This window comes from Zophobas morio, unplaced genomic scaffold (genome assembly GCF_036711695.1).
Source record: "Zophobas morio isolate AGI-343-1 ecotype UQ-CSIRO unplaced genomic scaffold, CSIRO_AGI_Zmor_V1 ptg000076l, whole genome shotgun sequence".
Lineage (NCBI taxonomy): Eukaryota > Metazoa > Arthropoda > Insecta > Coleoptera > Tenebrionidae > Zophobas > Zophobas morio.
This window is the reverse complement of record NW_026972181.1, coordinates 1,961,156-1,988,778: the sequence shown is the minus strand read 5'-3', so window position 1 is coordinate 1,988,778 and position 27,623 is coordinate 1,961,156. Positions and strand designations below refer to the sequence as shown.

The following is a 27,623-nucleotide window of genomic DNA, read 5'->3' as shown; positions in this document are numbered from 1 at the left end:
TTATACACCAGCAAAATTAAAAAAAAGAAAAACTCTTTTCAAGAAATTTTATTTTAAATGAAGATTTTACAAATGAGATTTTTTTACACAGGTAACACAAGACTTTAATCTAGATGATAATTTTATTAACAACAGTTAATAGAAAAGTGTAGGTACAAGTGTGAAAATTGAAAATTCTATAGCCACAAAATTACCTGCAATTTTCAGAGTAAATTTAAACTAAACTTTTGTATGTGTAATTCGATTTTTGCTTTGGGCCAAGTATAACGAAACAGTTTTCTTAATTTGTTCGTCTGATGCCGTTGCATGTCTTTTCCTAGTAGCAGCTGCAAAAGACAATATTATTTAATGTGCTTGATCTTAATATAATATTTTACCTAAAACTGCACTGTAAATTTTCAAGTTGCAAAAAGGCAATTTGTGCTTTTTGCCAACACCAGAGTAATTTGTTGCAAGAGTATTTGTTATCAATTTTTTCATTATCATATATATCGTTTTAGTGACAGTTTCTCCACCTACTAGATACAAAAAGTTGACCTACAAAGTTTCTTCATATTCTTATATGAATGTACTATACTGTAAGTGGGTACCATACCAAGTCTGAAAAAATTTGATCGTCCATGATGCAACTGTCCAATGCATTTAAATCGTCTGAGCTACTGCATGGCAGTTTATCAACAAACATGCTGTCATTGATGGATCCAGATGAGCTGGTTATTTGTGAATATTTTATTTTCATCATGGTATCCATTTCATCCACTTTCTTCGCCAACGCTTTAATCGAATACTTCATTTCACTTTGGTTTTTTAGTATTTGGTTCCAAATTCCTTAAAAATATACAGAAATCATCGCAATTACATCTAGGACACATACTATATAGAGCAACTTTGTTGTAAACTTACCACTCAAAACAGCCGTATCATGAGATATGTTGGTTACCGTACTTGTCGAGCTCGCAACACTTAATCCATCTCCCAAAGGTGACACTACAAAAAAGTGTAATAAAGTTACACCAACAATATGCTTGTGATTTTGATTATTAATTTCAATCTATTGCAATTTTCGACAAAAAACTTATGATTTCTTTGAACTTTTTGAAATAATTTTAGTGTTCTTATTTTAAATAAAATGGGTCGTTTATTATCGATCACTTTACTTGCTTTAGTTTTCAGATTCAATTTGTTATAAAAATTATCTTCACTTACGCCGATTGTTAAATGATTTTTCTTGATTAGATGAGTTATGTGATTGTTCTTCCGGTGGTATATTATATTTGGTTTTAGCTTGTTTTTGTAAAACATCACAACCTTCTTGATCACCTAAAAGACTGTGGTACAAAGAGAGACAATATTTTAGAAAATGCATTATACTTAATTCATATGAAATTCTTTTGCGACTTTTTCTTTTTAATTTTTGTCCAAGATCGTCGTTAGTGCTTTTGGGAAAAGATTTTTCGGATGGTGTGTCATAAAATCGCAAAATGGTTTTATGTGAAAATGGTATGGTACGTTTGATTAATTGTGAAAGCAATACACAATTAATCAAACGTACCATACCATTTTCACATAAAACCATTCTGCGATTTTTACGTTTGTTCATTTCTTCATCGCTGTCGCTCGTATTTTCAATATTGGAGGTATACTGGCCCATTTCACATAATTGCTGGGCTCGTTTTAAAACTTTTACATCCTTTACCTTAACTTCAGCAGGATACCACTTATAGTTTGCTTCAATATTTTGAGATTCATATATGACTTGCCGGAGCTTTTGTTGGGACATCCCAGATGGATACTTGTACAAACTTCGATCTTCGCTTGCCCATGAAGAAGGTACGAAATCAATTGCATTTTCTGTTGCCCAGATTATTACATCCCACATCTTTAAAACTATAACGCAAAAATAAACAGACTCTTCTTTTATTTGTAGAAATTCAGAAACAAAATACAAGATAACAAAAATAATATAATATAGTATGATATAAAGAACAAATATTACAATAATCCACAACTATAATAGCTACAACTGTTACACATGTCCATTATTTATATTTCGATACTGTAATATTTTGTTATTAGTTATTTAAAAATTAAAAAAAAATGTAAGTTTAGTTTAAATGAAGAAGTTCACATGCAATATAATAATTTTCGCTTTTTAAAACCCAGCATTTACCTACAACATCATGTACTGGAATTTGTTGTATATTCCATTTGAAATTACTGAAGTTATATATTCCTATTCTACGCGAAGGGACGGGATCATCATAAAGGTTTTGTAAATCAGTTGACAAATAACCTACGACATATGTACTGTCAGGAAATTCAATAATTTTAATTATCAATTTATTCTTAAGAAGTGCAAAACAGTCCTTATCATTATTAAAATTATACTTAAAATTCGAAAATATAAATGTATTTGTTGATTTATTTGAAGGACTTTTTGTTTTTTGTTCTGTGCAGTTTAACGAAAAATAACCTTCAGAGATTCTCCTGCATATTTGAGCACAAGGCTTAGAGGGAGACCTTACGGCAAATTTTATTTTTGCTAAAAAGCTTTCAAAGGTAAATGCACTAAATTCATGCAGGGTCTCTTTAAAAAACACAACATCATCGGCTAAATGGATCAGTGAATGCACATTATACACACAGAATTCTGAACCATAATAGTCTGAAGAGTCTTTAACAAAATCTGTAAGCATTTGCTTGGCCAAATTAACCCAATCTTCGTAAATTATTAATTTAGGATGCAATAATATACGCATCGAAGCATGAAATAATAGAAAATGTTTATATAAAGTCTCAGACAAAAGATCATTTTGTGCAATGTACTTTTTTAACCACAGTAAAATACCAAAATAAACAAAGTTACCATCGGTGCCTTTTGAACTTTTCATTACAGTTAAATTAGCCTTACGCTCAGTCTCCAATATAGTTCTGCCATCTGAAGGTAGTTTAAAATCCGGAAAAACATCTGCCATAATTTTTAATAGAGAGTTCAATTGTTTCAAATTAATTTGCTGATGGATCGCCCAGCCTTTTATTAATAAAATAAATTTATTTTCCCGGGAGCCAGTACCTTTGGTCTTTATCGAGTCAGCGGTTTTATTATCTGCAAAACTTTCAATTAACGTCCTATGTTTTGACTGGACCTCCTCAGCTGCTAAGTAACTTGTTGAACTGTGAGGGCATTCGTTGGCTTCGGATGCATCGGTCAGAATTAGGTGGAACACTTACACTCTCGTTATTTACATTAGCAGGATCCGACAACTGTTGTAATTCATTTCTAATGAAACGATACTTGCTACAATAACGGGCCCATTTCGACTTATTTGCTGACATGACAGTTCACTATCTATACTTACCTTACAATTTGGAACTCGGGAACACAAGTTCTTACACCACACAGGCTGCACGACAAACGCCACAAACCACGTAATGGAGTCGTCTTTATAGGTGGAATGTAGATGATTGTTTTTTATTATAAATCGCAACAGTTACAACCCGAGCGAACACCTGCTGTCAATATGTACGGACACGCAATTTTCGTTTACTATAATAAGCCTAAACACTGATATACATTTTGTATCATCATTACTAACAGTACAACAAATCTAATAAAGTACCGGTGTACGGCGCACAATGCTGGATAGCCAGACTCAACACACTCGCAAACAATCAACTTCCACGTGTCGTATAAGCAACCAATTAGCCAATAACACGTGACGTCACGCTGTGGCGGGAACTCAGCGTTTGACAAGCGCCGTGAAACTCCATAAGTGGCAATGTTAACATTTTCGCATTTCATTTAAAAGTGTAGGTATTTATCTAGAAAATAAACACGTGAATAGCTTCTTTCATATCTTTTCTGTGTATCAGGGTGCTTTTTTTGGCGATTTGAGTTTAAAAATACATAATAAAAATAAAAATACAGAACGCTGTTTTGGTCTGAATTCCTCGTCACCCAAAATACATCCGTGTGTTTTAAGCGGTAAATCGGAAATTAATATTTTCGTTTGAGGTTAATGTGACGGGTTTAAGTGAAGGTGTGTGATTTGTTTTTAAAGTATGGATAATTTAAGTGATTATGCACGACGTCTTTCTTTCAAAGAGAAAAACAGATATGTACAAAAGTTAAACAATTTAAACGGCGGAGATCCTTATACAATGAGTGCAAGTGATTTTAATTTGTGTTTAGACCATGTCCCTACCATAACAATGAATACCATTCTAAACTTTTTTATTTTTGGAATAAGTAAAATAACCCACAATGAAATTCGTGCATTCAAAAGTCTAGAGGCATTTATTCAGTTTTCTCTTTTTTAAACAACTGTGTCTTTCAAAATTACAAGTATTATGAGTGGATTTATTTTGATATCCTAAATTTTGTGATGGAACATAATCAGGATGGTCCACATCCGACAAATTTGCAGGTTTACCTAAAAGAGCACCAATGTAGTAATTTATTAGAAACTGTAAATCTAATAGGTAGTTACTGTACCTAAAATAAAATGATCCGAACAAACATAGGAATACTTTACTTTGGCTTCGTTAAATCCACTCGTTTCAAGGCTTTTAACCAAAGCTTCCGCTTTTTTTTTTCCATCCTGTATATATTTACCTTTATTGTTGCTAATTGCTGGGAAAGGAAAATAAAATTTGTCCGCATTTCTGGTGCTTCGATTCGCGCAACCCACAACAGCACAAAATTTAGGCATTTTCTCCTAAAATACAAAATATTATAATATTAAGATGCTAGTGTATTTAAAAAACATTGATGTACATTAACAAAGAATTAATTTGCAAAACAAATGATATAAGATGCAGCGAAGTTAACCTGTACATCACATTGGAAAACTTTATTTTTTAAGCCTATTCAAACGTTATGGTGCGTTTTACAGATATCTACACAGTGTAGAAACTGTAACAAACTTACCAAACCATAAAAACACAGTTGTCACACTCTCAAATTTAAATGAATTCCGAAAATATTAGCATTGACTCTTATGAGAAAACCGGCTAGTTGTCAAACGCTGCCATCTTGGTGACCTCGGATGACGTCAGTGTATTTGGCTAATTGCGTTTTAAAGACAGTTAGTAGTACGCGTGCGCAGTATTCATCGAAATCTCTGGAATAAAGTGAGGCGCACCATTTAAAAGTATAATATAAAATTGTTTCATTTATTTTTATGGATGATACACATGCATGGTTTTGTGAAACAGAACAACTGCTAAATTTTCAAAATTTTATTTAAAATAAAGTGACAAGTTATTAATAGCGTTATGCAGGGTGCGATTCGTTTTGAATGCCGTGTATGTTTATAATATGTTAAAAATATTACATAAATATTGAAAAGTCCTCGAATTCTCATTCATTATCATCATAGATACAAAAAAAGTCAAAGACCAAAGTTCTACGATTCTTTGAGTTCTAAACACAAAAATTATTTTTAACAGTACAGTGTCTTCTGTTTTTATGACGTAACAAATACATTAGTTTTTTTTTAATAGAATAGCCTGTGTAATTCTACATATTCTCATTATAGTCTCTTCTTAGGCTTTATAGCAACAGTATACTTACGAAATTTATTAAAAATTTTTGGCAATGGATTCGCAAAATAAGTTCATTTTTTAATGTAGAATATAATCGTTTCGTGGAAGAATATATTGTAATATACAGAGTGTTTATAAAATTTTGTAAAATTTAAAATTTTCAAATATCCATATTATAATATAGAACACCCTGTATTTTATGAATATGTCTTACTCTGTTTTTTGTTCTAATACCATTAATATGATCATGTGTCTTTCAGAAAAGTAAAAAATTAACTATCAACTTTAAGTATAGAAAATACTTCAAGAAAAAGAAAAGATACAAAAATAAAATAAGATGTAGTAATAATCTACAGGTTATTTGAAAACACTTAAATATCCATATTTAAAAATAATTTTACAATTTTTTAATATAATCTCTATATTAAAATTTAACTTAATTAACACCACAACAATTTAAAAATAACTTTATTGTAATTTTTGTCAATATTTAAATTTCCAAAAAACTCTACTATAAAACCTAGGAGGAGGTTAATGAGAATATGTAAAAATATACACGTGAAAAAGTATAAGTTGCGTACTACGTCTTAAAAAGAGAACACTCGGTATAGTTTAAAATTATTTTAGAGTATAGTACGCAAAGAACCGTCAACTTTGATCTTTGACATTTGTATGTTTCTAATAGTTAATGAGAAATCGAGAATCACACGTTTTGTGCTTGTATATTGAGCACAATGTTCAAGAAATATTTGTACAATATAGAAATAATAAATATCTGACTAAGATTTATGAAAAAATATTTTAAATTTATAGATTGATCAATATTTAATATTATATATTTAATATATATGTCAAAAATATTGGGGTATGATATATTTGGTATCCAACTTTTAAACAATATTTATTAAATATTACTTTTCTTATATATGTTTCACAACATATATTTTATATTTCTACAATATTTTAAATATTTAGCACATATATAATATTAACAAAATATATCCTGCATGTTTTTAAAATATTGTGTGCTACCTGGGTCAGTACACAGGACTTACCAGAGCTCTGACAACACTTTTAAGGGAATTCTTATTTTTTTTTCTTTTTGAGGTGCCAGGAAGAAGAAATAAAACTCTTCATTCACCCCGTTAAGGGTCCCAAAAATTATGCATTAGTATTTGTTAAGTTAAGCACATACGTTCCGAAAAAAACAAAGTTACAAACTAATAATCCTAAAGAAACTAAATAACAAAAATAAATAAATAAATAAATAAATAAATAAATATATACAACTATGTGCAACACTGCCAAGGGATAAAGCGTAGAAATTTCCCTTGGCAGTGTTGGGAAACGAATATTTACAACTATATATGGATCTTAAACCTACAAAATAAAAACAAATAAAAATATGTACACCAATATCAACACTGCTAAGGGAGACTTAGCAAATAATGACATAATAACAATTAATAAAACATTAAAATCTATTCCTATTGTATAAAACAATGAAATCTGGCAATTAAATTTAGACAGAGACAAATCAAAAAATAAACTACATAACTAAGAAGTCGAACTGAGCATTTTTTTATTTTTCCAAAATTTTTCACCCACACGGTTATACGCTAATGTTTTGAGAATTTGAACATTTTTTAAACAGCCAAGTATCTTCCTGAAATTTGCATCACGCACTAAATTAAGCCTCCTGACAATGATCCTTGCTTCAGATTTGCTCTCGGAATTCGGAATAATTTTTTATTAGCTAACCTGGTCTAGCTTTGGAAAAACTGACATCGTCCGATAAATGTCTTTCCTGCTGCATAACCGCTCGAGCCTGGGGGCTAAAAATTAACCAATGTGAGCAAGAGTCTGAGAAATCGAATGACGTTTACTGGAGAAGCCAGTCTCGACCCGTTCAAAGGTTACGAGCTCTTATAACCGAAAAAAAATGTTTTGAGATAGAACGTCATTCATAAAATATTTGTTTAAAACCAAAAGAACTCAACAAGTTTTTCTTTCTTCCACTTTTGTAGGACACTCAAAAAAATTATGATATAAGTCACTACTTAGAATTGTACAATTTTTCTGACAGTAATGCTTTTAGGCAGTGGCGACTGGTGGGTTAAAATTTCGGGACGGCCAAATATTTTGAGTCTACACACCTTTGTGTTACATATTTTCGTAATGTATGACCACTGACATTTGACATGCCAGGATGTACAAAAACATCTCGAATGTTTCGACTTCGACTTGTTAAAATAATTTTTTATAGGAAATTGACAACGTCTGTTTGATTCCAAACACTATTAAAATCCTTAGTTTTACCTGTTCTGCCATTATCATTAATTGAAAACCACCGAAAAAATTATTTTTGTTCACCAATAAGTCTCCAACCACTTCGTTAAAAAAATCTAAATGGACTGAATTTAAATTAACGAATTCATCAATTTCTTTCCGATTGCATACAGTTATCGCAGTCAGAAAACAGTACTCTAGAAGCACGCTGATGACAGCCGTTAATTGTAATTTCAGCCAAAAGAATTAGCTACAACTACAATAGAACGCGGGAAAGTGATTAGAGGTTAGAGCCAGGCCACAGACGCCAGGCAGAACAACATTTATAACGAAAAAAATTACATCAAGTGAAGATGAGTGTGATGATGGAGTGTATATTATTAAATTGCATGTCAATATGAAAATAAATTTTATTACAGTATCAGAAATATCAGAAGAATCTCATACCCAAAGGCCGGTGAAAAACTCAACGATTTATATTTGGAATGACGCTTCAACAAAACTCTTCATAACTTTGTATGAGCAACATAAAATTTGCTTTGATTCGAAAAAATGTACAAACAGGAGTGTTTGGGGACAGATCGCAGGGGAAATGCAGTCGCATTCGTACCATGTAACAATTGAGCAAGTGGAAAGTAAATGGAAAAACTTAAAAGAACAGTAGATCATAACAATTCCAGTGGAAGAGACAGAGCAGACTGGCCGTACAGCTCTGTTATGGACAAATTATTTGGGCAAAGACCAGAAATAAAACTCCCAGTACTGTTAGGCACAATGCCGACTGACAAAAATGTACAAGACATGCCTGGTACTAGCGGAACGGTACAGGAAAAGCAACCCAACAACTATAAAATCAGAAGAAACAAGCGTCAGCGGCCTTATATCAGCAAACGAGTGATGAGCCAACATGGTTAGTTGATTATAAAGAACAAGCTGAGAGGAGACATAACGAGAAGATGGCTATCCAAGCCAAATTGCTTGAGGCTGTTGAGAAGTTGAGTGATAAAGTGTAAAATTGAATTTGCATCTAAAGTAGAAAGAAAACTTTATTTTTATCAGTGTCTTTACTTGATGTTACCAAGAAAGTATTTTTATTTTGTTACATATTATATCATTGAATTGTTAACTACATTTGTCTGAATATTTTAATTTTTGTTAGTTAAAATTATCATAATATAATAAATTTACAATGTGTTCACGCTTCTGGTTCCCTTGCTGTTCAGGAACACCTTCCACTTCTTCTGCAATATTCTCATCCTCCTCGAACACCTCTATGTCATCATCCCCCATCCGCATACCAATGTTGTGTAAAACACAATCAGCTAATATGATAGTCGGAACCAAGTCAGTTCTCACCTTATTTATGGAACGCAAAATTCTAAAGCGTCCTTTCAGTAAACCAAAGGTCTATTCAATGGCACATCTTGTCTCGGAATGAATTCTGTTGTAGTTTTTCTGAGGAGCTGTTAAATGCCCGTTATCTTTAAATGGTGTTAATATATATGTCCTATTTGGGTATGCTGAATCCCCTAATAAATGCATTGTTTGAGGAAAACGGGCTTCACATTGAACCATTTGCAAAACTGGGGAGTTGTTGAACAGTCGTGCATCATGTACACTTCCCGGATACCCTGACATGAGGACAAGTTAATAAAAATGTATGTATTGATTTTTGTTATACACCAACAAAGCAGTCGATAAAGAGGTATTTGGAATTGCAAACTCCCTGTAAATGTATGGAGTGATATTTATTTCTACTAATATAGGATGTATGCTCAAATACTGGAGTCGATATTCTAAAATGACACCCATCGATCGCACCAACAACGCCCGGAAAATTGCCCCGTAATTGAAAACCCTGAATGGTTTAATTCAGTTGCTTTTCTGTTGGCCAAACAATATGATCTTTAGAAATTTGACATATTAATGCAATTTTATGCACGTTATCCCAACAAGTTGATTTGGAAAGATCAAAACGATCTGCAATGGACCTAAAATTTGACTTATGTCCAAATGCTGCAAACTTTTTGTTAACTATAGGTACCTAAAAACTTCTTGGTTCGCCATGAACCATAAAAACACGAGTACTTGCTTTTCAACATTTATATGAGGGCGGCCAGGGCCAAGCTGTTCAACGTTCACTATTTTCGGGGCAAGCAGTTCCACTATCCCATGAAACGTTTCACGGTACATGCGAAAATGAGAATGAAATTCTTCAAAAGACACAAATTCCAAATTTAATGAAAATAATGTTACTTTAACTTACCATCAGGTCTGTACATGCTAATCGTTTGCGTAAAGGTGGTTGTTGCGAGCGAGGCAACTAGCCAATTTATTTGAGTTGAGATGAAGAAATATAAGAGGGATGAAAATCCTACCTGGTGGATGAGTTTTTCTTGGAGAAGAGGATGAGACTCGGGTTGGTTGTCTTGCGTCTTCTGCTGGCGCCAGCGGGTTTCACCTCGTGTCTTTTTCTACGCGTCCCTTATTGCACGCGCACGTTAAACGTCAAAGGGTCGTACTCGTACTCTTAAAACCGCGCACCGCTCTCTCTCTCTGTTATGCCGCCGATAGATGGCGCTAACATAACCGCCCACCAAATTTTCGGGGAAAATTTTAGGAAAATGAGAATAAATTCTAGGGACGGTTGAATGATAACCAAGTACATAAAGAATTGATAATAGATCCCAAAGATAATAACTACTCAAAAAGAAAATAAAGGAGAATTCTGAAAAGAAAGGGGAAAAAATAAAGGAGAAAAAGAAAAAGGGGGAGACTTTACTGAGGGGGTAAAGTCACGAGTTTGTTAACGGGACGAATATATTGTCCTGAAGCAGTCCTAACTCTCACGACCCGGACAACTCCGTCGGGTCCAGGCAGGACTGTTTCAACACGACCAATAGGCCATGATAATGGATGAGTATTGATTCCACACATGAAGACGACGTCACCTTCTTGATTGTTAGGTGCACTACGGTGCCATTTGCGCCTTTGAGTTTGTGTATGTAGGTAACCAAAACTGTTGGAAAAGTTGACGAAGGCGCTGCCAACGGCATTTAAAAGTTATGTTTCCTGGTATATCGGGTTCGGGAGGAGAAAGTAGCGGTGATCCTATAAGGAAATGTCCAGGACTCAAATAATCAGTGTTTTCCATGGGGTCGAAAGAAACTGAACATAATGGTCGGCTGTTCAATGTGGCTTCTATACGAGCGAATAAAGTTGTATATTCCTCGAAGGTGTGTGCTGTATCTTTGATAAGTCGCTTCAGGAGGTTTTTAGCGGATTTTATTCCAGCCTCCCAAATTCCGCCGAAGTTGGATGCAGTGGGAGGGTCGAAATTCCAGTTTATTTGTTTGGCCGACAAGGAGGAGAAAATTTGATCCTTATGTTCATGTAAAAATCTGGTTATTTCCTTTAAATGGTTTGCTGCTCCAATATAGTTTCGTCCACAATCGGAATAAATGGTTTGAGGAAGGCCACGTCGTGATACAAATCGATCAAAGACAGCTAAAAAGGCAGAAGTAGAAAGCTCAGTGACAAATTCGAGATGAGTGGCTTTGGTGCTCATGCAAACAAATAAGCATAAATACCCTTTATAGATTCGGGCGCTACGGCGTTTACTTTCTTTCACAAGAAAAGGTCCGCCGAAATCGGTGCCAACTTGTAAAAATGCTCGCACCAGTTGAGTTCTATATGCAGGAAGATCTGCCATGATAGGCTGAGCCGGAGTTGCCTTGAATCTATGGCAAGTTAAACATCTGTGTATTCGCTGACGTAATAAAGAACGCAGGGAAACTATCCAAAATTTTTGGGAGATAAGAGCTTGTACGGTTAAAGGCCCAGAATGTAAAGAGTACAGGTGATAGAAATCGCAAATAAGAGCAGACAAATGTGAGTGTTTGGGAAGTAGAAGTGGATGTTTTTGTTCAAATGGAAGATAAGAATGACGTAGACGTCCGCCCACCCTGAGGAGCCCAGCTGTATCCAAGAATGGTGACAATTTTGATAAAGCTGTGGGTATAGATATGTTATTCTTGAGTTTCTCAATGATGTCAACATAGTAATGTCGCTGAACGATGAAAACGCAGGATATTAATGCTTCTCGCAGTTCATTCAAAGAAAGGGCTCCAGTTTTGCGTTGATTATGGTATCGAGCATTATTGATAAATCGTCGTACATACGCAAAAACTCTTTGAAGTCGAACAAGTGAGGAGAATTTACAAAGAACGTCTTCAGTGGTGCGCACATTAAGAACAATCTTGCCCTTGCGCTTCTCGGGAATATCGCTATCAGGGATAGATGTTCTTTGACGGGGCCACTTGTTAGGCGGTTGTGATAAGAATTCTGGTCCATAAATCCAAGAAGGAAAAGTAGATAATTGTTGAGGAGTCATTCCCCGGGAAGCGGCGTCTGCGCAGTTCTCTTTAGAGCTTATGTAATACCAGCTTTCAGGATTGGTGAGCTCAATTATTTTAACTACTCGATTAGCTACAAAGGGTTTTAAAATATGAGGCATAGTTTGTAGCCAGGCTAAGACGATTTGAGCATCAGTGTATAGTAGAGTTTCTTCTATCTTGAAAGTAGAAAGAGATTTTCGAACGGAGACAAATAACTTCGCTAACAGCAGTGCTCCTGAGAGTTCAAGGCGAGGAATGCTTAGCGGTGTGAGGGGTGCAACTTTGCTCTTTGCTTTGAGAAGTATGGTGTAATTAGAGCTGTCACGTAAGAAACAGAGGTAAATACACGCGGCGAACCCCTTTTGGGAAGCATCGCAGAAGCCTATTAATCGGAGTTGCTGATAATCATTTGGGAATTTTCTTGGAATCTTGATTTGTTGGAGAAGGTGGATTTCTGCAACAAATGTCTCCCATTGATGTCGGAGAATTGGATTCAGCGGTTCGTCCCAATCACACTGAAAGAGCCATAATTGTTGTAAGAAATGTTTAGCCCAAAAAACCACGGGCGTCAACCAGCCGAGAGGATCAAAAATCTGAGAGATGTAAGAGAGAATAGTTCTTTTCGTGGAAGGACCGTGAAATTGATGAGTGTGGTATGTGAAATTGTCCGAATTTGGTTCCCACATGAGCCCAAGAATTTTAAATGCAGATTCTTCTGTTGAAAATACGATGGGATTTTCAAGATACTGTGCAGGCAGAGAATTCAGTGATTCAGGAAGGTTGCTGCACTATTTTCTTAGTTCGAATCCACCTTTGGACAAAAGGTTAATCAGTTCGGTTTTAAGCTTTTCCGCTTCTTTCATTGAAGCAGCTCCAGTCACAATATCGTCCACATAACTGTGCGCAATCAATGCATTTGAGGCGAGAGGATATTGTGCTCCTTCATCAGTGACTAATTGATGTAGAACTCTCTGTGCGAGATATGCGGATGAGGTTAGTCCATAAGTAACGGTATTAAGCTCATACTCTTGGACAGGAAGGTTGGGTTTTGATCTCCAAAAGATATGCTGGAACTGTCGATCTTAAGGTACTAGCATGATTTGCCGGTACATCATGCGGATATCAGCGCAAATGGCAACTTCGTGAACTCGAAAAGATATCAAAATATCGGACAAATCATTTTGCAGTTTAGGGCCGGGTAGTAAGCGTTCGTTTAATGAGCTTCCTTTGGAATCGAGAGCTGATCCATTGAAAACGACTCTTATTTTAGTGGAAGAACTCGTTTGCTCGAAAACACAATGGTGAGGCAAAATGTAGGACGATGGCTTTGTAATGACATTCATGTGGCGTAGATCTTCATATTCAGTAAGGAAGGCTTGATACGGCGCTTCGGTTCCGGGTTGTTTATGTAAACGCTTTTCCAAGTTAAAGAAGCTCTTCATGGCAATGTGTCTATTTACACCAAGGGAAGTACATCCTTTTTTGAAGGGTAAAGACACAGAATATCTGCCAGAAGCATCACGAGAGTGGGTTTGAAGAAAGTGTTCTTCACAAAATACGTCATCAGGATTAACAGGTTTTGAAATCTCAATTTCTTTTTGCTCCCAGAATTGTCGTAATAAAGAATCCAGTGAAGGGTTGACGACGAGTAACGACACTGAAGAGGTAGTAGGGTGTTCTATTGAGGTGTTTCCCATTATTATTCAACCAAAAAGTGTTCGAATCGCAGAAGGATTCCCGGAAATTATATGTGGTGAATGAGGTGACAAAATATGTGGGTAAATATCTGCACCGATAAGAAAATCTATTTTTGAAGGTTGATCAAAGGAAGAATCGGCAAGGTCGATTTCCATAAATTTTTGACGAATAGAAGTTGGTAGAGGAAGCGTAGGCAATTTATTGGCGATGGATGTTAACACCACAGCATTGACCTTGAGACTTTCAGATGAATATTTGGAACGTAAAGTGCAGTTCACTATTCCTTGTGTTTTTGTGTATGATCCTGATATACCACTTACCTCGATATTTTTTGCTTGCGATCGCCTAAGACCCAATCTGTTCACTGTTCTTAAAGTTATCGCGGAGATTTGTGATCCAGGATCAACAACTGCTCGAATTGGCCAAAAGATTCCAGCTTCATCTTGAATGAAAAGCTGTACTGTTCCTAATAAGACATAATGGGGAAGCAGGTTGTTCGTAGTTCGACAGGATAGTGTTACAGTAGTACTATTCGGTGGAATTTCCTTTGTACTGTCCTTCTCTGCATGCAAGAGTGTGTGATGTTTGCCATTGCAGTGTTTACACGTATTTGTAGAAGCACAAGAGGTTAGGAAATGGTTACCCAGGCAGTTGAAACATCGTATGAGAGATTTTATCGTATCATATTTTTGTTGGATACCTTGGGCGAGAAATTCTTCACAACGTGATAGTGAATGACTACTTTGGCATAATGGACACGTCGGTGCAGGTGATAGTCCCTTTCGAGAGCTTCCAGGGCTATTATTTTCCTTCGTTTTAGTAAGGAAAGAGTTGGGGCGCTTGGATGGTAGAGATTTTAAGCGCGATTTGCTCGTGTTGGAGGTTTCAGCAGCGCCGACAACTTCAAATGTCTTGCATTGTTCTGTTACGAAGTCGATTAATTCTTTATACGTGGGAATGCTGTTACTCTGTATTTTGGCTTCAAAGGCTTTACGAATATTCGTATCAAGGTTTTCAGAAACCATTTGGAACAAGAGAAAGTCAGCAAGATCGGGAATATTCAGAGCTCTCAAAGCGTTTATGGAGTTTGAGTGAATGTTGAGAAAGTGTTGAAGGCCGTTGCGGGTGTTCAAAGATGAACCAGTAAAATTTTTGATTTGGGAAAGATAATGAATGGCGAGTCTTCTTTTGTTTTGGTAACGATTTTGTAGAGCTGCGAAGGCAAGGTCGTAATTTTCGGGAGTGACTTCGAGCGCCGAAACGACTGCTAATGCGTCGGAATGAAGCAGTGATCGCAAATAAACAAATTTCTCCGCTGATGAAAGCGTTGCGTTTTTGTGAATAATTGAAGTAAACAAAGAAATAAAATTATTCCAATCTTCGATCTTTCCGCTGAACTTTGGAATGGCAATATTAGGTAGAGAGGATTTGCTAGCCGTGGACGTGTGTGGGGCTGAACTGGTATCGCTCGAGGCTGGCATACTTCGAATCAGATCCATATATTTTCCACGAACTTCGTAGATGATATTATCACATGCTTTTTGGACATTTAGAACCTCCAATTTATCTGCAGCAATTTTTATTTGCGAATTGCGGTCGATTATTTGATCTTGAATTCCCTCAAATCTTGCCTCCAATTCCACTAATTTATCAATTCGAGGTCGAAACAAGCGAACATTTTCCGAGGTTAGGGTTCGAGAAGAATCCAGAACGTTCTGAATTCTAGGAAATAGTGATTCACGTTTAATGCGTAATCCCTCCAGCTCGGTAAGGATTTCTTCGGGTGTGGGCATTTTGTAAACAAATCACACGATTGAATTGTAAACAAACCGATAAGCAACGAGGAGACAAAAAGCGGTTTGCGATAAGGATGCTCGAGTGAAGAAAAACTTCGACTGTCGCCGGGTACGATAAAGAGAGCAAAAACTACCAGAAATGAATGATTTAAACAACATGTATTGCGAAGTGGACTGTATTCAGAGGAATTATCCGGGTTCGTAGGACCAATATGTTGCGAGCGAGGCAACTAGCCAATTTATTTGAGTTGAGATGAAGAAATATAAGAGGGATGAAAATCCTACCTGGTGGATGAGTTTTTCTTGGAGAAGAGGATGAGACTCGGGTTGGTTGTCTTGCGTCTTCTGCTGGCGCCAGCGGGTTTCACCTCGTGTCTTTTTCTACGCGTCCCTTATTGCACGCGCACGTTAAACGTTAAAGGGTCGTACTCGTACTCTTAAAAAAGCGCACCGCTCTCTCTCTCTGTTATGCCGCCGATAGATGGCGCTAACAGTGGTTATGCAATTTCTCTTTCGACGTGGAGGCTTTAATACATTTGATAACGTTTTTAACACCAGCACATCATCTTCAAAGTCGCTATCATTTAACGCACTGATAATGGCCATACTTGCCCTTATCAGACATCTTAATTTGCGTCTCCTTTCAACAAGAGTACCCATTTACGATTATGAACAAAAAAAAACCCAACATTTGTTCGTAAATCTAAAGAGGTTATGTTATGGCTGTTATGACAGCTACAGACCTACTACAAGAAATCCCTACTATTGTTACAGTCTGCCACCTAGGAAGAAACCGTGAAATCAGTGCATTCGTTTATTACAAGAACTGGGTTGAAACCTCTGTTACCCAATCACGTGACTCTCGGGTTGGGGTCAGGAACTGAGGTTGAATAATCGTAAACGTCTTAAGTCGAAACATAGACCATAATGCATTTCTGGGTACGGCGTGCCGAAACCTCGCTGGATGTACCGCTACACGTTTCTTTTCAATGTGGCTGACAAAGACAACGATGAAATCGTAAGCGGATATTAGGTCAAAAGCAAAGAGCTTTGCAAAGCGTGTTTACCAGCATTTAAAATTAGCAACAAATGTGGGATTCAGTAAAATATATTTTTTAATATGTCCTATACTAAACGTACATTCAAACTTTGTTTTTTATTTTCTAATTTCAACGCGTACTAAGTATTTAAAAATAACTCGTACGGCATGCCCGACCCTGCCGCCCCTGATCAGCCGCCACTCCTTATAGGTAATCTTAAAACAAAGGATCACTGATTTTTGGATAATGATATAGACAGAATATAGAAATGTTGATGTGGCCAATTTGAGTATTGATTGCACAAACTTCAAAGATTTGCTCAGTAAGGTCAGATCCCACAATGTCTTACAGCTGCAAAATCTTCTCTGACAAAAATCAATACCTCCTCCTTGAATTGAGTTTTTAGAATAATAGCTCACAATACTGTATTTGTCAATTTTAATTTATTCAATTTCTTCATTAATTAGCCAAGTCTCAGTTACGCATAGCACTTCAGGATCATTTAGCGAATGACTGAGCACATTCATGTGAATTTTGTTTCTCAAGCTTCTAATATTTGCATTTACTGCCCATTCACAATGGACATAAGACATAAGAACGAGCGCATAACATAATTTATGTTTTTGGTTTGTGTCTGGCTTATGCTTATCTACGTTCACAGTGGACAGAGTGTACTCTGTAAGAATTGTTTAACTGCGCAAACGCAGAACGAAATAACTCCCGGCTAAACATAGAAACGGCTAACCTCAAACTGAGTCAATCAAAATATCTAACCTACAATTTCGTACGATATTCGAACTTGACAACTCGCAGTACAGAACAAACTCGTAGTGTGAAACTTTGATTATAATATATATAATATAATCAAAGGTGTGAAGTGCCAAGTGCCAACTGTCAAAGGGAATTCAATAGCAGCATTCAAATGTCCCTAGATTTTAACATAATTTTGACATAATTCGTGCACAAAGTTGAACTTATTTCAACTTTGTGTACGCACACAAGGATTACATAAAACGTTCATAAGCATAAGAATTACGTTCGTCCACTGTGAACAGGGGTACACGTTTTCCATTGTTTCAACTTTATGTATTTATGTAAGCCTTATGTACTTGTTATGCCTTATGTACTTGTTATGCCTTATGTCCATTGTGAATGGGCAGTTAATATTCCAAAGTAATTTAAAGTTACGTCGTCATTTTCTTCTGAAAAAAACCTACTTATGTAAACTAAGATCTCTTTAAAAGCATACAGATAATATTTTACAACTTTAGTCAAAAAACCCAACCCGCTAAACTCTAAACCATAAATTATGCAGGTACAACCGCCAAAGACCGTCTGCTTGGGGTAGCACAGGAAATTCTGGAGGCATGCGACAGGGTTTACCAGTTTACGAGGACTCTACTGCCAAGGTTAATTTATAAAGGAGAAGGTTGGAGTATAAGCGAGCATTTAGGCAATTCGGTTTACAGGGGTGAGGGGCAGCAAAGCACGTTGTGACGTCAGCGCATCAGCTGTCAGCTGTCGTGTGTCGAACTTGTTGAAGTGTTCGACATTTGACAGGATTATTATAATAAGAGTAATTTAATTATTCATAGAGTTTCTGCTTAGAGTAATTATTAATTATGCCGGGGCACTATTGTGCAGTGCACAGCTGTAATAACAAAAGCAAGGTAAATATTTACAATAATAATTTGCAATACATACAGGGTGACTGCGAAATAAGTGCAAATATTTTAACCACGGCATCCCCCACCCTAGTAGAGCCGAAATATAGAAAAAACAAATTAAAAATCGAATGGGGCAAAACCCCCATGAACCACCCTCGACACGAAGGCACTGAGCCACCTTGTAAACAGAGTTGGAAAAACGTTCGAATAAAAACGACCCAAACACTTTCAGTTTCAATTAAAAGTAAAACCGACTTTTTGCTGCTTATCATTCGTTCATTCATTTACTCATTCATCGTTAAAGGTCAGTGTGAAAGTTTTTTAGTAATTTTGATTCTGACGGATGTTTGGTCCTTGTCACAACGATTTTACATTGTTTATTGGAACAGAAATAAGAGCAACTTAGAATGCTACTACCTTTTTACAAGAAATGTTGAAAATGTTGTCCTTGACTAGCAATACAGGCGTCAGAGCGTCGCAAGAGGTTTGTTGATGGTAAAAAAACACCGGAGTAGCGGCTGCCACTTTCACTTGTTGATAATTTCTGAACACTGTTGATTTCCACAAACGAATTGTTTCATCCAACCAATACACGTTTCTCGAAAACCGTCTGTTGAAATCGTACTTGTTGATGAGTATGTGGAGTTCCATCGGACAAAAAGTGAGTTACACAACGTGGACTATCAGCGGGCTCCAAACCGTTACTTTGTCAACATGGTATGGATGTGACCGTGTTTTTTTAATGTAGGATGCACTACAAGCTGCGAAAATCCAAATTCTCCTTTCTGCCCCATCACGACCACGATCGTGAGTTTGAGGTTGAAGGTACCATGATCTCGGAGATGCTGTACCACCATATCGACGACACACTCTGCATTGGAAAACTGGACCATACACCGATTTCAACGACCGCTCGATAATGACTGGCCCTTTTCGTGTTTTTCACGTTGCGATTAAAAAAGTGCCTGATAAAGTTACTTTTTTGGTTCTTACTCCGAGTCCCCTACCCATTCATTGCAGTAATTATGTAGGTCACGAAACATTACCAGCGGCGCGTATAACAATTTACATTTAATTTCAAATAATTTTTTCTAGACACTGCTACCACTTAGGACCGTGAATTTTTGCCAGTGACATAATCATATTGTGAGCTATTCCCCATTTTTTTTTTTTGCATGTATTTCGCAGTCAGCCTGTATAGAAATTGAACTAACTATAAGGAATTAAGGGCATGGATAAAGAAAATTCTGCATCAATCTCATTCCACTTGTTTCCTAAAGACAAGACAGTAAGGGATATTTGGGAAAAATTTTGTCAGCGAAGCAAAAATTGGAAACCAAAATGTTCTTCCACAATTTGTTCAGCACATTTTTCTGCAGATGATTTCTACATAAAATACAAAAAAGAGATGTACAGCCAAATTCCACATAAAATGAGACTTAAACCAGGAGGTGAGTGATAAATTTTATTGAACCTGCCATTTAATAAATTCTAAAAAATTGTAGCAATACCTGAAAAATATGTTCTGACTGAAAAGTGTCGTGACAGTACACAAGTTGGCATCTTTGAACAAAATGGTTGTTTGGCAAATGAAGATCAACTTGGTATCTTTGAACAGAATGGTTCAATGGAAGATGAAGATAAAGCTAAGTTGCAAAAAAAGGTAGCAGAATTGGAAGAGAACATTTCACAGTTAAATGGCTCGAATAATAATTTGGTCCAAACTATACAAGAGCAAGACTAATACATTACAAAGCTGGAAAAAAAAATTTCTGTGTTGGAAAATGAAATACAGACACTGCAGGTGTTGAATAAGCAAGTAAATGTTGTTGAACTTGCAAAGAAATTTGCTCCTGTTTTAACTGAAAATCAAATTAATTTAATTTTAAAAAAGAAGTTAAGAGTGACCTGGACAAAAGAAGAAATAGCAAGAGCATTTACTTTACGGTATTTCAGCAAGAAAGCATACTGTTTTATGAGAAATGAAGGCTATCCTTTACCAAATTTAAAGACTTTGCAATATTATGCCAGAAAAATTAATCTGAGAAATGGGATATTGCACGATATTTTAAACTTAATGAATGTCATGGGGAAGGACCTTTCAGAAACAGAAAAGGCCACTGTCATAATGTATGATGAAATGAAGGTAAAGGCCTTATATGAATATGATGTAAAGTTCGATGAAATCAAAGGCCCACATAATTATGTACAAGTGGTAATTGCTAGAGGGCTCTATAGTAATTGGAAACAAGTGATTTTTGTCGACTTTGACACCAATATGACTACTACATTAGTGCACAACATCGTAAGATCTCTTCATGAAATAAATTATAATGTGGTTGCCTTTGTTAGTGACTGCGGTGGTGCAAATCAAGGTGTTATACGTGATTTGGGGATAAATATGGATAAAGTCTATTTTGATCATCCCATAACTGGGAAAAAAATTTGTTATTTTCCAGATGCGCCACACATTTTAAAATTAATTAGAAACTGGCTTCTCGATACAGGTAAATTGACTATGTAAATGATATTGCAGCTAATTTTTCAATTGTTTTAGGTTTTGTACTTGAATCTGATGTAACCATTACTAAAGATCCATTAGTAAAACTTATAGAAAAGAATAAAAGTGACGTTAGTTCCCTATTTAAAGTAAGGGAGAAACACATAACAGTTACTGGTACTGCAAGACAAAATGTGCCTTTGGCAGCACAGTTATTGTCTCATACAACTGCTGTTGCCCTAGTCCGATATTGTATTGGAAATAAGGAAGCAAAATATTTATCAGAATTTATAGAACATGTCAATGACTGGTTCGACAGAATTCGAGGAACTTAAATGAAACCATTAAATTTAAAAAACCATACATGAACATGGCTTCTCAAAGAGAACGATTGGATGAAATTTATGCAACTTTTTCGTCATTGCGATGTCAAGGGAAAAAACAATTGCAAGTCTTTCAAAAAGCTCTGCTGATATCAATATCATCACTAAAAACACTATACAGTGAAATGAAAGATTTGTATGGAACAAAATTTTTGCTGACTCACAAGTTAAACCAGGACACGTTAGAAAGCTTGTTTAGTCAGCTACGGACTAGAGGTGGTATGGATGATCATCCTACACCATTAAACGTCATTTATAGATTAAGAATAATTATACTTGGTAAAAATGTATTTTATTAAATAAGAGACATGTTATAATAATATGTTATTTTAGGAAAAACGCCATCTGCTGTTAAAGAAGCAACGAATACCATTGTGCAAGAGAACAGTGATGAATTTATCTCTGGAAAAATATTAAAAATCGCAGATGTTCCAATAAATGACAAACATACAGAACTAACTACAGACTGGAGTGATATTGATGGTGTAGGAAGTATAAGCAGCACAACTACATCAACGTCCTCAGTGGGACATAAGCTTCAAAAAGACGGTCTTGAATATCTAACAGGTTGGATTGCCAAAAAATTTTCAAAACAATACCCCTCACTCGGCCAGTATTCTTATATGCTTCGTCAAGGTGTGGAACATGATTATGCACTGCCATCTTGGGTTAATCATATATCCTATGGAGGCTTAACAGAGGCATCAGATTACCTGAAATCTGAAACCAAAATTTTGAATCGCCGATTCAAGACGATTCATCGCCGTAACAAGTTTCGTTACAAAAATTCGGTAGTAACTAGGATGACAAATGTCTTGAAAAACCTGGTTACTTTACCAGAAGAAGTTACAAGGACATTTCTTAAGCAGCGGACGTTGATAAGAATAAAATATTTAAATATTAAGTGTAACAAGTCTAACAAGACCTGTAATAAATTAAAAAAATTAGTTAAAATTGTTAGAAACAATAACAATTGAAATATATTTTACATTGTTTTACGTGCTGTCATATTTTTCTTAATTTTCCCATAGTTTGTGAAGGTATTTCTCTGTCCGGCAAATAAAACAGTCAAATTACAGTGAAAAAACCATGTTCCGTATGCTTTTCCGTTTCTATTGAACGCGACGGTATTTTATGGAAAATCATTCGATTTTTAAATTTCCCGCTGTTACAGCACCTTTTGACGTCATATTAATGGCGGCATATACTCCAACCTTCTCCTTTATAAATTAACCTTGCTCTACTGCGAAAAGCCGACTCGGCAATATCAACCAAATAATCCTATGTCATAAACTTTTATAAATATACTTTTACAGTTTTCTTAGTATATGCTCCTGCTGGCCATTTGTTTTCATCAAAAACTGCATCAAAGTTGAATAGACTTACAACCACCTTAATGGATGAATAGATTCCAATTTCTTGTTTCTGTTTCAGGGAAGTCGTTATTAAGTAAATTTGTAATGTCCTTGGCGGTTACTAAGGGGTCAATTCTGGGAACATAAATAAACTATTTTTTAGGAACCGTTTTTACATTCGTTATGTTTGTTGCACTGCCAATGAGGTGTGTAAATTTCCAGTTTCCTTCAATTTTGCGGTTTGTCATTGTTTTCCATTCAATTTGAGTTTTGTTTTCCGTGTTTTTCGTGTCTTCTAAAGCCGGAATTCCACTGAGGCAACATGTAGCATGCGGCATTGACGCATGCTACACACAATCTTTCCATAGAAGAAACACACAGCGACATTAATTGAAATTTTATGCCACATTATCGAACGCCTACAACAGGCAACACTAGGCAACAAGTATCAAGCAACAGACAGTTGGAGATTTAGTTTTGGTATGTTTTGGATGGCTGATGCTTGCGGATTTGTTCTCTGCGCCACCTGAATTCTGTCTGCTACCATCTTTTATATTCGCGTCAGATTCCTATTGATGGCTGTCCTGTTTTGATTTGACCTTTTGCTGAATATCATTTTGAATACTAGATGGCATTTTTTGTTGTCGTATCTTGCAATCTTCCAATAAACGATGGATTCGTTGTTTTTGCAATTTTATAATAGTGTCTTTATCGAAAATCATTTATCACTTCCAATTTCGTCTTTTAGGGCGAGTAGATTTACAAAAATCTTATCTCCATGTGGAGTTCACTTAAGAAAAGTTCTGGGTTAACAACACAGTCCACAAATTTTTCCACACATCAACTGACTTTATTGTCTACCATGGGCGCCCTTAGAAACCTTTCTCAGGGGGGGCCACTCTGAAATTTTTGTAATATACTGTGTTCTTGTATATATAAATAATATAATGATAGAAATCTTTACTATTATAAATATATATTTTAATTATCAACTACGTTAATCAAATCTACTCGCAAATAACCCTACAACATCATTATTCTTATTATTAACAAAACAGTGTTAAATATTAAAATTAAAAAGTTATAAAATTATAAAATTAATCAAAAACAAATTGCTAATTCCTTTTTTTTTGGCCAAAATCGTCAATTACTCTACCAACAGATGTTTCTTCGGCATTAACTCTCTCTCTCTCTCAAATATTACTGTCAAGGTTTTTTATTTTTACAAAATCCTGCCAATTTTGGATTTCGTCTGTTAAAAATTGTCAGTGGAGTAAAATTCGCCCAACCCTTTAAAGCAACTTGGTTTTAAGTTATGTATATTCTTTGGATGTAAAGAAAATAATGAGTATGGTGACACTTTTGTTTCGGAAAATCGTGTCGTTAAGGAAAGAATGAAATGATCCAGGTATGGAATAAAAGTGCCAAAATAATTTTCTATTTTATCTGTGTTGTAGTTTGCACGCCCACTGGTGAAACAGTTCTCTCAACCGAAATTTTCACTCGAAATCGATGGCTACTCTGAAAAACCGCCATCAGCAGTAATAAATAACACCACTTATTTTATACGTCTTATTAGCTGAAGTATCATCATCAGTATTTGTAATATTTTTCTTGAAGAAATTTCAAATATCCATATTTCTCTTATTTAAATTTGAAATTTAAACAGACATTTAATCAAGAGTACTTACACTAGAATTTTGAAATAAATAAATAATAAAAATTATAGTCAACAAAACGCCGGTTTAACAACTGTTCGTCTTTACACGTCACTTCACTACAGATAAAAAGTGAAGACGGAATGAATTTTTGGACATAAGCAATAAAATGTTTGCTGTTGTAATAACTGTAAAAAGCCAATAACGAAACAACCCATAATTCAGTGGGCGGACGCCAACTGGGCACCAACTAATCGCAGGTAAATTTTGCGGGTAGTTACGATAGGCCAACTCGGCACCGAGCCCCAAATAAAGATAGGTGAACTCGGCACTACAGCAACAGGTATGGTAAAAAGGGTTAATCCGCCCACTCCCCGAGGTACCTTCCCTCTGATCAAATCGTTATGTGCAAATAAATAACACAAGTCTGCAAATTTAACTTTTGAAAATTTGTTTTTGTTCTGATGGCTGTCTTGAATAGTTTTTTAGCGTTGATTACGTCTATGATATCTGTTTGTCGCTTTCACGTAAGGTTTATTTGTAAAACAAGATTAAAACTGAAATTTTTAACTAGTATAAAAATATTATTGAAATACTCTAATAGATTTTTTTCATGATCTACATACAAAAATTTATTGGATGAGGTGATTTTTCTGTAAACAGGACCGTTTTTATATTTTACTTTGTTCCCTTAATTTTTTTGGTTTTTTAAAATTTGTAGGTGATAGAATGTTTTAAAAGATATTATGGAACAATTGTTTTAATTTAATGAATTGTACAAATATTTCCTGTTAAAAAACATATTTTTATGTTATTTAAACAATATCTCTTTTTTTTAGACGTGATAAAATTTTGTTAGTATTTTTCCTGTAATTATCGTACTAAACTCTATCAGATAAGTCATCTCTCTACACGCCAAGGGAAGGTGAGGTTTCTGTTTTAATTTTATTGAACTTATTCTTTTTTTTGTGGGGGAGAGGGAAGGGATCTAAACATGCTGGAATTTTTTGCATTTTTTTTTCGTTATCAATGTCCATAACGATATGTCGATATCGTAACTTCTATTCAGAAATATATTCACCGACATCTGGAGTTCCTCAGGGATCTAATTTGGGACCACTTTTGTTCTTATTGTTTATTAACGACATTGTTGAACATATATCTTCCGAAAAGTTGTTATTTGCAGATGACTTGAAATTGTTTTTTGAAATTAACACCATTGATGATTGTAGGATTCTTCAAACCAACATTAATACTGTAGTCGAGTGGTGCAACACTAATCGTTTATCACTAAATAAAAATAAATGTTTTGTAGTTTCGTATACTAAAAAACAGGAACCTATTATCTTCAATTATAATATCGATGCAGTTACCCTAAATCGTGGAGTAAAGTATAAAGACCTTGGAATCACCTTTGATAGTAGGCTAATGTTTAATGATCATATGACAGAAATAGTGTCAAAAGCTTACAGGATGTATGGTTTCATTTACAGAAATTGTAATGATTTTCTCAACATCTCTACTCTTTGCAATCTGTATTACGCATTAGTTAGATCTCAACTTGAATACGGAGTACTAATATGGTTTCCAATTTACGAAATTCATATAAAAAATATAGAATCCGTCCAACGTAAGTTCCTGAAATTTCTGTCATATCGTTCATCTGGGGTATATCCTGACAGAGGGTGTGATCATTTACAACTGTTAAATCAATTCAACTTTATTTCCTTAGAAATTAGGCGTATTATTCATACCATCAGCTTTCTACATAAGTTAGTTAATAACAAAATAGACTGTATAATTCTTTTAGATAAAATTCGTTTCATTGTACCTCGTGTTCATTCTCGACAGTTTTTAACATTTTACTCATTAGCAACCAGAACAAATGTGTTACGTAGATCACCTATAATTCTCATGTGTGAACTATTTAATCATATATCTAAATTTTGCGACATAAATGCTGATAGTTTAGGTACTGTTATTCAAACCATTTATAAAGTCTACTGTAATAAATAATTTATTTTGTCTTTTGTTCCTATCATAATATTATAATTGAACCATTAATTAAAAGTTGCGTTTTTGGATTAAGTTTTCACTTGTGACTTATTTTTACTTAATTTTATTTGAGTTAATATTTTATACATATATATTTTTTTTCTTTTTCTTTTTCTTTGCATTTACTGCACTACTTCATAATTATTGTTAATTTTTTTCCCTGTTACTGGGTGTATTATTACCTGTTGGGAATAAAGTATTATTATTATTATTATTATTATTAATATTATTATTATAAATCTAGTAGACCAACAGCCTGTCAAAGTTACGACACGTTTTTTGTTGTGTTAAGAACCCCTATTTTTTATGTTATTAATCAATTAATCAAGTAATATTATAATATGTTATTCCAAATCTGTAGGCTAATGTAGGCAACTAATGATGTTTTTATCTCTTCTGATGCATTAGTTCAATAATTGTATCAATTTGTCAATATCAAACATCCGAATGGATTTTGATCTTTCTTGTTTTCCATTTAAACTGAACCATGTACTTTCTTTGTTGTAATTTGGATATATAAGGAAGCTCTGCTGTTCTAATCATAAAGAATATACTCAAGTCTTGTTGCGGAAAGTTATTGTGATACAAAGTGATTGCGCTATCGACTACTGTGTAAATATCCTAAAATTGTCTTCAGTTTAATAAAACCTGTTAGTAGTGTTTGTGCTGCGTTTCATTTGAAAAAGTGTAACAAGTTGTGCTGAGGCATAACAGTTGCAGGCCTGTGTAATAATTGAAAACTAGATGAAATACTTTTTATTAAATGCAAAATACTTAGATCCAATGATTTATATTATATACAATTAATTTTATTATTAATCATTACAAATTTTGTATCTATGCGATACGAGTTTGACGAATTCGTAGTCTGTTAAGATGCCGTTTCTAAAGTGATGCAATTTTTCTTCTAAAAACAATTCGGCTTGTCGAACCCTACGTGTTTTTATCACTGCTGGGATGTGTATAGATTGCATTTTAATATATATACTGGTCTGCACTGTGAGTAGAGTCTGTATAAATATATTAATATTTGGGTGTGTATGGTAAAATGCATCGGAAAAGTGAGCATGGAATGACTCACATGGGTTTGTTGTCAAGTGTAAATGACTTGAATCGGAAGCCCACAAAGATGGAGGGAAAACAGCTTCTTCACTTATATAGTTTTCCACTAAGTAATCCGAAAGTTTGCCGAATGCTTCTGTAGAAGGTACATCTGCCATAAAATCATTCACGTAACA

General features: G+C 35.0%; 5 protein-coding genes across 5 annotated transcripts in view; 1 reads left to right on the top strand and 4 right to left on the bottom strand.

Moving 5' to 3' along the window:
- Positions 1-27,623, top strand: part of LOC135143858 (uncharacterized) — a 133,391-nt gene that overhangs the window by 32,029 nt on the left and 73,739 nt on the right. The gene's annotated exons all lie outside the window — the stretch shown is intronic.
- On the bottom strand, positions 183-1,879 carry LOC135143820 (uncharacterized). Its single transcript, XM_064075761.1, has 6 exons — positions 1,372-1,879; positions 1,207-1,320; positions 904-987; positions 596-828; positions 378-537; positions 183-326 (listed from the first exon to the last, which is right to left on the bottom strand). The coding sequence occupies exons 1-6, from the start codon at positions 1,877-1,879 to the stop codon at positions 220-222; spliced, it is 1,206 nt and encodes a 401-aa protein (XP_063931831.1). The 3' UTR covers positions 183-219.
- LOC135143819 (uncharacterized) lies at positions 8,992-12,919 on the bottom strand. The gene is made up of 6 exons (XM_064075760.1): positions 10,851-12,919; positions 10,619-10,807; positions 10,359-10,473; positions 10,103-10,310; positions 9,881-10,049; positions 8,992-9,214 (listed from the first exon to the last, which is right to left on the bottom strand). The coding sequence occupies exons 1-6, from the start codon at positions 12,917-12,919 to the stop codon at positions 8,992-8,994; spliced, it is 2,973 nt and encodes a 990-aa protein (XP_063931830.1).
- Positions 13,022-13,930, bottom strand: LOC135143818 (uncharacterized). Its single transcript, XM_064075759.1, has 2 exons — positions 13,325-13,930; positions 13,022-13,204 (listed from the first exon to the last, which is right to left on the bottom strand). The coding sequence occupies exons 1-2, from the start codon at positions 13,928-13,930 to the stop codon at positions 13,022-13,024; spliced, it is 789 nt and encodes a 262-aa protein (XP_063931829.1).
- LOC135143817 (uncharacterized) lies at positions 13,937-16,333 on the bottom strand. The gene is made up of 4 exons (XM_064075757.1): positions 16,157-16,333; positions 16,013-16,108; positions 15,762-15,957; positions 13,937-15,708 (listed from the first exon to the last, which is right to left on the bottom strand). The coding sequence occupies exons 1-4, from the start codon at positions 16,331-16,333 to the stop codon at positions 13,937-13,939; spliced, it is 2,241 nt and encodes a 746-aa protein (XP_063931827.1).